Source organism: Lathyrus oleraceus, chromosome 7, assembly GCF_024323335.1.
Source record: "Lathyrus oleraceus cultivar Zhongwan6 chromosome 7, CAAS_Psat_ZW6_1.0, whole genome shotgun sequence".
NCBI lineage: Eukaryota > Viridiplantae > Streptophyta > Magnoliopsida > Fabales > Fabaceae > Lathyrus > Lathyrus oleraceus.
In genome coordinates, this window is record NC_066585.1 from 212874104 (window position 1) to 212883810 (window position 9707).

The 9707-nt window shown below is 37.6% G+C and overlaps 2 protein-coding genes across 2 annotated transcripts; both read left to right on the plus strand.

Annotated features, from left to right (window-relative positions):
- The first annotated feature begins 2263 nt into the window (after positions 1–2263).
- Positions 2264–3591, plus strand: LOC127102990 (eukaryotic translation initiation factor 4 gamma-like). Its single transcript, XM_051040293.1, has 3 exons — positions 2264–3018; positions 3151–3414; positions 3459–3591. Exons 1-3 carry the CDS (start codon positions 2264–2266, stop codon positions 3589–3591), a joined length of 1152 nt encoding a protein of 383 aa, XP_050896250.1.
- A 2981-nt stretch (positions 3592–6572) lies between these two features.
- LOC127102991 (uncharacterized) lies at positions 6573–9202 on the plus strand. Its single transcript, XM_051040294.1, has 6 exons — positions 6573–6714; positions 6830–7078; positions 7265–7401; positions 7681–7872; positions 8384–8412; positions 8884–9202. Exons 1-6 carry the CDS (start codon positions 6573–6575, stop codon positions 9200–9202), a joined length of 1068 nt encoding a protein of 355 aa, XP_050896251.1.
- The last annotated feature ends 505 nt before the right edge of the window (positions 9203–9707 follow it).

Consider the following 9707-nt stretch of genomic DNA (forward strand, 5'->3'; position numbering starts at 1 on the left):
ACCTTGTATCAACGAATTCGGCATAATTGATAATCAAAGTTCTCAATTTCATTTGAAATTGAGAGGGAGACGTACCCACACACGAGGACGACGTGGGGAACTTCCTTACCAAATCTCTGCGTATTGTATTCTTCCCTTACTCCTTTTTACGTTTCCAACAGTTTTGCAAATTCAGTTAGTGTGTGGTGATTGTACCTTTTGCAAGACAGCAGTGGCAAGAAAACTTCTTTAACTAAACTCCATTATTGTTCAATATTGATTACATACACACCAACTGTTCGACAAAATTGTTAGCTAGGTTTTATTCATTGGAAATAGACTTTAATGATAAGTGCATTCAATTAGCTAAAATTCTGGTGTTAATAGTTTCTGTCATTCTTATTCAAATCCAGCATTAAACTCGCGTGTCCGGCTTTCTAGTAGCGGTTCAGGATAGACGGAAATCGATTCGGGACTGAAATTTTCCGCCAACTCTAAAAACTCTTATAAATCATTAAATCCATTTAATTTTAAAGAGGTGATCTATTCACCCCCCCCCCCCCCTCTCGATCACTAGCCACACCGTCTAACACTCATTTATTTTGAAACACTTAAAAATTGAAATTTGCCCAGAATAAACCAAATGTGCTTCTCTGAAATAGAAAAATAAGGCTCTGAAATAAACATACGGTATCTGAATCTGACTCTGGTACTTCTACCAGTTAGGAGTTATCTGAATTAGAAATCCTCAGGATCCAATCCCTTGGTATTCCTGAAGATCAAATAGATCAACACGTAAGGTATCTTGCGTCTGACCTTGGATCTTCTAGAAAGCTGTCTAGTAGAAATCAAGAGGCAAGCCTTTGAGATCTCCTCGAGCAGTGTGCTCATTTGGGGATTAGACTTCCATCATGGGTTGTAATCATGTCTCCCCTAAGCGTGTCAACTCGGTTAATGTGCATCATTAATTTCCTAACTTCTCAACTGCCTCTAACGTTGTCGTTTTGCATCATATCTCTGTGTATTTACAATGTTCATTTATCACAATCTCACACTTTTACACTCACGCCTTACACAAACCCCTCTTCTCTCTCAAGTTCATCATCTTCATCAGTTCATCATCATCTCAGCAAAGTTCTTCCTTTTTCCAACAAGTTCATCAAAAGTTCTTCATGGATGCTCAACAACAATCCGTCTACAACTATTCTCAGCAAATGGAATCAACGGATCAAACGTCCATTTCTTCTCAACAAACGACTGCTACAACTGGTGTTGTCTCTACCCCAATATACAAAGAACCACATATTCTAGACCGTGAACCTCATATTCATCTTGCCACGCCCTTTGACAAGCTTGAAGTACTGTGCGAATCACTGGTAGATTTTGACAATATGAAGCGCAATGGCATAGACCTCACTGAGGAACTGAGAATGAAAAGGTGGGAAACTTATTTCCAAAGACTCTATGGTCCTGTCCACACCTATCTGGTCAAGGAGTTCCAGCGTTTCGCAGACGCAGATGACCACTACATCGTCTAATATGTTCTGAGGGTCAAGATGGTAATCACTGAGAAATCCATCGCCTCCCTTCTGAACATGGAGAAGAAGGGGGGAAGAAGAATCTACAACATTAACCCTAGGGAAAAGTACTTGTCCCAGGAAATTGCCCTAACCATCTTTCAATAGAACGTTGAAGGCAAACACTCCAAAAACAAGGAACTTCACTAGAACCTCCAAGTCTGGATGAAGATCATCCTGGGAACCATCCATCACCTCCCTGCCTCCAACTCTTATGACTCTATCAATACGGATCAGAAGTGCATCCTCTACTACATTCACAAAGGGCTCAAACTGAACTTGTCAGCGCTGCTCTTCAAATACCTCAGAGACTCTGTCAAGGATACTAGAAACAACATGAAGCCCAGAACCTACATTCCTATGGGAAGACTCATCTTCGATGTTCTGATCGAGAGTGAGCTGGTGGATCACCTAATCCATCACAATTTGATGGAGGATGTCACTGTTGACATTGGAAGGCCTCTGAATGCTCGCAATCTGAAGAGTAAGGGGGTGATTGAGAAAATCGGGGTTAAACCCACCTTAGATACCTCCTGGGAAGCACTCAAGTATCAGAGGAAGATTCCCAACGGCCTCTACCTCTTCTCCAAGATTCATCCTCCAGAAGTGGTGGCACATTATCTGAAGGATCTTGCAAGCCAAGGCGTTGACATATCAGAGTTCTCGGTGGATTGGCTGCCTGAGCATCCACCAAACTTATGAAGAGAATGCGAGAGCCTTCTAAGAAGTCAAAGAAGGCCAAAAAGGAAAAATTGGGAGAAACTTATGGGTCAAGACCTCCAGTCCCTCTGACTGAGTCACCAAGTAAGTCTCTGCCTCCTTCTCGCTCTATAAACTTAAAACAAATTGCTTCTTCTCTACCCCAAACCACCCCTATCTACACCCAATCTGAAACCCCACCCTCTACCACTAAACCCTCTAATCCACCATCTCAAAGATTCAATCTCTCCACCACTACCTTACATGTTTTTGTAGCAGAAATGCTGAACGAAACCACCTCACCTTCATCTTCTACACCTTCCTCTCCACCATACTATGTTCTTTCCTCAGACTTAGAACCCTCTGACCCCCAATCCCCCACACTAGCCCACCCTCAGGCGCGTGCTCTTGCCTCACAGCAACAAGCACAACTTGAACCAGAAGCCACCACTCCACCTCCTGAACAACAAAATCCACCTCCATTTGAACAACCTCAAACACCACCTCCTGAACAACCAGCAACTCCACCCTCTAAACAACAACCAAGTCCACCACCTGAACAAACAACACCACCACCCTCTGATATCCCCACCATACCACCCTTTGAGGACATCATCATCACTACCCCTCAAACTCCCGCTGACGCCACCGAAACACCACCCTCATCTCCATCCCCCAACCAAGAACCAGAACCTGCCTTCCCCATCTTAGAAGAAGCAATTACGTTATTTGCAGAGTCTTCAGTGGAGAAGATCAAGTCTATGTCTGTAAACTCTGGCATTAGTGATGATCCCTCTGCAATGAGGATTCATTGGAACAGAGTAATCAGATGGATGACCTCTGAAGCCTTCAAACTAAAAGGCCTCTCTGAACAAGTCCGCAACGACTTTGTCAGAGATGCTGGAGTAAGGCTACAAGCTCGCTTGGTCAGAGAGGCTGAGGAAAAGGCCAGAAACAAAGCAGAAGAGAAAGCTCGCCTGGAAGAGGAGCAACAAATTAGAGAAGTTGAAGAGAAGGCTGCTGCTGAAGCCGCTGCTACTGCAACTGCTACTGCTGAAGCTGAGGCAAAAGAAAAATCTGAAGCTGAAGAAGCAGCACGCATTGCTGCAGAGGAAGCTGCAAAGGCCAGCGTTGATGCTCTGACTCAGGGGGGGGGGGGGTAATCTAACTTTAGCTTTGCACCTCTGGTATTGAAAACTCTAGAGAAACTGCAGAAGGAGAAACAAGTTGTGAGAGCAAGATTGGATCACCAGGACTCCGTCAACAACAACATTCAGAACTTGCTGACTCAACTGCTCCAAAGGATGCCTCCGCCTCCAAATCCTTAGGCACTTAGGCTCCTTTTGTTATTTTCTTCTTATGTTTTCCTTATGTTTTCTGATTTTTGCTATCCTTCTGAATTGCTGCATATCTGTACCAGGTTTTCTCATATATATATATATATATATATATATATATATATATATATATATATATATATATATATATATATATATATTTGTTTCTTTCTTTACTTTCTATGTCTTTTTGAGTCTGACAAAAAGGGGGAGAACTAATACAGCTCTTATGAAAATACACATCTAAACCTCTTAATGCACTGCGAACATTAATATCTTAATGATTTATGAGAACAAAAGTTATGCAGGATAAAAGCTAAAGTACGAACCAGCTACCACAAGGAAAGTCTGGTAAGAACTTCTAAGAAATCTGTTGATTCAACTCAGGGGGAGTCCCTTGTTTTTTATCTGACTCTGAGATATTATTTATTGTTTCATCATCACTCTGACTGGTTTTGTCATCATCAAAAAAGGGGAGATTGTAAGAACAAATTTAGTTCTACAATTTATCTATAAGATTTTGATGATAACAAAGGATGAAACAAAAATGGTACCCTAATGAAATTTTTCTAAGTATGCAGGACTTTAATCAAAATATTCAGATAGACACTCATCAGATACATAATCAAGTTCTGAGATACCACTTAGAAGATACGCAAACAGAAGCTCTGACTCTGATCAACGCAAGCGTAAAATAAACAAGAGACATCAGACACTCTAAAGAGAAAGAATGACTCTAAAATCTGAAGTCTTGCACTCTGATGAAATCAAGTGAAAAAAGCTCTAAAGATAATCAGCAACAAGCATTTATCTGATGATACTCTTCTGAATAGAGACTCTGAAGTTCGATCCATCTAATTCAGAATACTTAGCTATGAAGGAACTCACTTATGGAAAGAATCTAATTCAGGAAGAAGTTTATGGCGCCCCAAAATTATTTTGGAAAGAATACAGAGATTAATGACATTAATCATCCATCATTGCCCAAGATTCTAACATTAACATCCTTCAACGGTCATCTCACCACTCCTATTTAAAGGATGGAACGCTTCTCAAAGAAGCAACCTGAAACACACGAATACAACACTCCTATTATATTCATTCTTCGTTCTCTCACACGAGTTGCTGCTCCAACGTGTGAAACAATTCTTTGTTTTTACATTGTGTAATCTCTGCTTATCTAGAAGCACTAATCATTACTATAATTCTATTCAATTGCTGAAAAATCTCCTCAAGTGACTTGTGTAGTTTGTAAACTTGAGAGGGCTAAGAGATCTTTACTCTCTTAGACGATTATTTGTGTAATCTTTTAAGATTAGTGGATTAAGTCCTTTTTGAAGGCGAAATCACCTTGGCCGGGTGGACTGGAGTAGCTTTGAATTTCAAGCGAATCAGTATAAAATCCAGTGTTGAAATTATTTATTTCTTTGTGTGTCTAATTTCCAAAAAGTTTTTTATTTTCTCAAAACAATTCAAACCCCCCCCCCCCCCTTTCTTGTTTTTCTCTACCTTCATCCAGGATCCACAACTCATGTCTCTTGGATTGGCTAGCTTCGAAGGGGGTGCGCCAGCTACGCATTATTGTGTGTGGGTCTTTGACATGGGGTATTTGAATCTTGTATTAGAATGTGCAAAGTATATCTGATAGCACCCCTAGGGAATTTTTTTATGTAATCGGACGTACAAAGTGTATTCGACAACTCCCCTGAATTTTAGAGACGCGTAAGGCGTTGTAGGGAATTGATTGTTATAGTTAGACGTTCAAAACATCTCCGACAGCACCCCTGGACTTTGAAGGTGAACTTGGTGCTGAAGGAATTTGATTGCTTTGGTATGAAGCATAAAGCATCTTCGATTACTCCCATGGACTTTAAATGTATGCTCGGTGCTGAAGGGTTTGATTGCTTAGGTTGAACATGCAAAACGTCTCCAACAGCACCACTAGACTTTGAAGGTGAACTTGTGTAAAGTCAAGACTCTCCATCCAATATGTTTTGATGAATACAAAGTGTAATTCAAATGAGCATGTAAAAAGTATGGAAAAATATTCAAGTGCATTTAATCAAATCAAGCTTCAAGATATGTGTGAAAGCTAGCATCAAAGGATTCAAGACTTATTTTGAAGACTAGCATTGATCTTGAGTTTTTAACGTACAAGCATGCAATATATATTGATAACTTAATGATAACAAATTCACCAAATATTCATTGCATGCATGATCCATTGTATCTCACATGTCTCTATTTCTATACTGTTTTTCCAAATAATTTTTCCAAATTCAGTTCAGGAAATCGATTACCCCTTTTCAAGAAATCGATTTCTAATTTTCCATAATTCAATTTTCAGTTCAGGAAATCGACTCCCCCTTTTCCAGGAATCGATTTCCACTTTCCAGAACCAAATTTTTAACTCAGGAAATCAAATATATATGTACACAAATGAAGGAACATCTAAAGTCTCAAGGAAAATATGTTTGGAAAGCTGTCCTAGTAGGTCCGTTCGTTCCTACTTCGGTTGTTAATGGTGTTGGCACTCCTAAGTCCGAAGCATCATGGAATGAATATGATGAGAAAAGGATTTTTTATAACAAGAAAGTAATAAATCTTTTTCAAGGTGATCTTGTCATGGATGAGTTCTTCCGCATTTCAACATGTATAACGACAAAAGAAGTTTAGGACACTTTGGTCGAAACACATGAAGGAATCGCAAAGGTTAAAAGATCAAGATTGAACACGTTAAGTCAAGAATATGAGTTATTCCGAATGCAGCCCGGAGAATCAATTCTCAACTTGCAGAAAAGATTTGTGCATTTGACGAATCACCTGAAAACGCTCGGTAAGACTTTAACTAGTGATGAACTTAATCTTAAAGTACTCGGATCTCTAACCATGGAATGGCAACCGAAAGTGACAGCGATATCCGAGAAGAAAAATCTATCAACGATGACATCCGCAATATTGTTTGGTAAACTTCAAGAATATGAGACGAAACTTGGTAGACTTGAATGAGAATCTAGATGGGAAATCCAAAAGCATTGCCTTAAAAGTTGATTCCAAAGAAGTTGAAAAAGAAGACAATTCAGAGGAAGACGAGAACTTCATGCTTCTTGTAAAAAGGTTAGGTAAATATTTTGGTACTAATTAAAATTCTAACTTTGCGAGAAAGAAGAAATATTTTAACAAGAAGAAAACATATAGGTATACTCAACATCACTTGCTATGAATGTGGAAAGCAAGGACACATAAAGACATATTGTCCAAAACTCTCAAAGAAAAATAGTTTCAACAAAAGAAAGTATTCAAAATCTAAAAGAGCCTACATTGTATGGGAAGATAATGAAGTGAGTTCATCTTCCGATTCCGAAAGCGAAGAATGTGTTAATCTTGCATTGATGGATTCACACCATTTCGATGATGAAGAAGAAGAGGTTAGTAATGAAACATCCTCTCATAATGATACTCTGGGTTCTATTGATGAACTTCTAAGTGAATGTAAGATTTTGTATAAAATTGTGTCAACTCAAAAGAAATAAATCTTATCTCTTGAAGAAAAGATTGACACTGTGGAAAAGAATTTTGAAATAGAAAACAAAACTTTCTTGAAAAGGAAAAACAAAATATTACATGCAAAAATTGTGATTCACTTACCTTACAAATTGTTTAATTAAAAAGAGTCCTTGAAAGATATGAAAAAAGACAAGTTGGATCTGAAAAATGTTCTTAGCCAACAAAGATATTCAAATGATAAAAGCGGTCTTGGTTATTCTAAGTTTAATAGACCAAGTACTAGTAAAACTATCTTTGTTAAGGTAAGTGACCAATCCAATAAGGAAAAAGTGAATAAAGCACCAAAAGTTCATCAACATCCTAAGAAGAGATTTCCTATAAAAAAATCATATGTTCCTAGGTATAAAAGTAATTTTGTGCCTACATGTTTTTAATGTGGTATAAGTGGCCATACACCTAATGCTTGTTATGTTAGAAACTTTAGTGTGGCATGTGGGCATTATGTGTGGGTTAATAAAGATACTAACTATGAAAGACCCAAGGCACATTGGGTACCTAAAAAAACATAATTTGTTTTGTAGGTATGCTTGAAGACCACATCAAATCTATGGTATCTCGATAGTGGTTGTTCAAAGCATATGACGAGAGACATAAGCAAATTTTCAAATCTAATGCTTAAAGCCAAGGTATATGTCACCTATGGAGACAACAATAAAGTAAAGATTCTTGGAAAAGGTAAAGTTAGAGCACCACCTTTCACATCTATTGAAGATGTACTTTATGTTGAAGGACTAAAGCATAATCTTCTAAGCATAAGCCAACTTTGTGACAAAGGCTTCAAAATCAAGTTCACTAAAGATGAATGCTTGATTGAAGATGAAGTCACCAATGAGGTAAAACTCAAAGGTAATAGAATCAATAATATTTTTATGATAACTTTAGATGATTTATCGTTGAAAATAAAATGTCTCATGGTTAACAATAATGACTCATGGCTTTGGCATAAAAGGGCAACCCATATTCATATGGAACACCTAAATAAACTAGTCAAACGTGATCTTGTCATTGGTTTACCAAAGATAAATTATGTGATGCTTGTCAAAAAGGAAAACAAATCAAATAAACTTTCAAGTCAAAGAATGTAGTGTCAACAATAAGACCACTTCAATTGTTGCATATGGACTTATTTGGTCATCAAGAATAAGAAGCTTCGAAGGTAATGTATATGCCTTAGTTATTGTTGATGATTTCTCTAGATATTCTTGGACTTTATTTCTTATGCAGAAAAGTGATGCTTTCAAGGCTTTTAAGAAGTATGCAAAGCAAATTTAAAATGAGAAGTCATTAAAGATTGTATCTATAAGAAGTGATCATGGTGGAGAATTCCAAAATGCATCTTTCAAAGAATTTTGTGAAGAACATGGTATCTCTCATAATTTTTTAGAACCAAGGACTCCACAACAAAATGGAGTAGTAGAAAGGAAGAATGGATTTCTAGTAGAACTTGCAAGAGCAATGCTTAGTGACGCAAATCTACCAAAGTACTTTTGAGTGGATGCGGTTAGTATGGCATTCTATGCTGGAAATTGAGTCATCATTAGACCTATCTTGAAAAAGACTCCATATGAACTCTTCAAAGAAAGAAAACCAAACATTGCTCACTTTCACATCTTTGGATGCAAGTGCTTTGTCCTCAACAATGACAAAGACAACCTCGGTAAGTTTGACGAGAAATCCGACGAAGGTATATTTCTTGGTTATTCCTTTTCTAGTAAAACTTACAGAATTTATAATAAAAGAACTTTAACTATTGAAGAATCTATGCATGCTTCCTTTGATGATACTAACACCTCTAAGGAGGACATAGTTGTTTGTGATGATGATGATATTATAGAACTACCCTCAGAAGAAGTTTCTAATGACCAAAGTGTGAGTCAACCGGAACAACAACGAGAAGTTTCACAACAAGATCCTAATCATATTGATCTTACTCAAGAATGGAGAATCCATCGTGATCATCCAATAGATAAAGTAATTTGTGACCTAAGCAAAGGAGTTTCAACAAGATTAAATATCGAAGATGCCAAAATGCTTATCTTTTAAAACCTTTTCCCATCCTTTTCGTTAATGACAAAGGGGGAGAAGATATTATGATATTTTTGTGTACCTTTCTCTAATAATGTTTGCAACAAGCTGTAAAGATCGTAGAACTCTTATGGATGCATGGATCAAGGGGGAGTTATCATTGTTAGGGGGAGCATTGTGCATAAACCTTAAATTGTTTGTCATCATCAAAAAGGGGGAGAATGTGAATTCAAGAAACTCCATCCAATATGTTTTGATGAAGACAAAGTGAAATTCAATGATCATGTCAAAAGTATGGAAAAAGCTTCAAGTGCATTTAATCAAATCAAGCTTCAAGACATGTGTGAACCCTAGCATCAAAGGATTCAAGACTTATTTTGAAGACTAGCATTGATCTTGAGTTTTTAAGGTACAAGCATGCAATATATATTGATAACTTAGTGCTAAAAAATCCACCAAATATTCATTGCATGCATGATCCATTGTGTCTCACCTGTCTCTGTTTCTATACTATTTTTCCAAA

Coding starts and splice junctions, on each gene's coding strand:
- LOC127102991 (XM_051040294.1), top strand. CDS start 6,573: ATGAGACGAAACTTGGTAGACTTGAATGAGAATCTAGATGGGAAATCC. Junction 7,079..7,264: donor TTCTATTGATGAACTTCTAA/GTGAATGTAAGA, acceptor TTAATTAAAAAG/AGTCCTTGAAAGATATGAAA. Junction 7,402..7,680: donor GTAAAACTATCTTTGTTAAG/GTAAGTGACCAA, acceptor TTTGTTTTGTAG/GTATGCTTGAAGACCACATC.
- LOC127102990 (XM_051040293.1), top strand. CDS start 2,264: ATGCGAGAGCCTTCTAAGAAGTCAAAGAAGGCCAAAAAGGAAAAATTG. Junction 3,019..3,150: donor GTGGAGAAGATCAAGTCTAT/GTCTGTAAACTC, acceptor CGACTTTGTCAG/AGATGCTGGAGTAAGGCTAC. Junction 3,415..3,458: donor CTGACTCAGGGGGGGGGGGG/GTAATCTAACTT, acceptor TGAAAACTCTAG/AGAAACTGCAGAAGGAGAAA.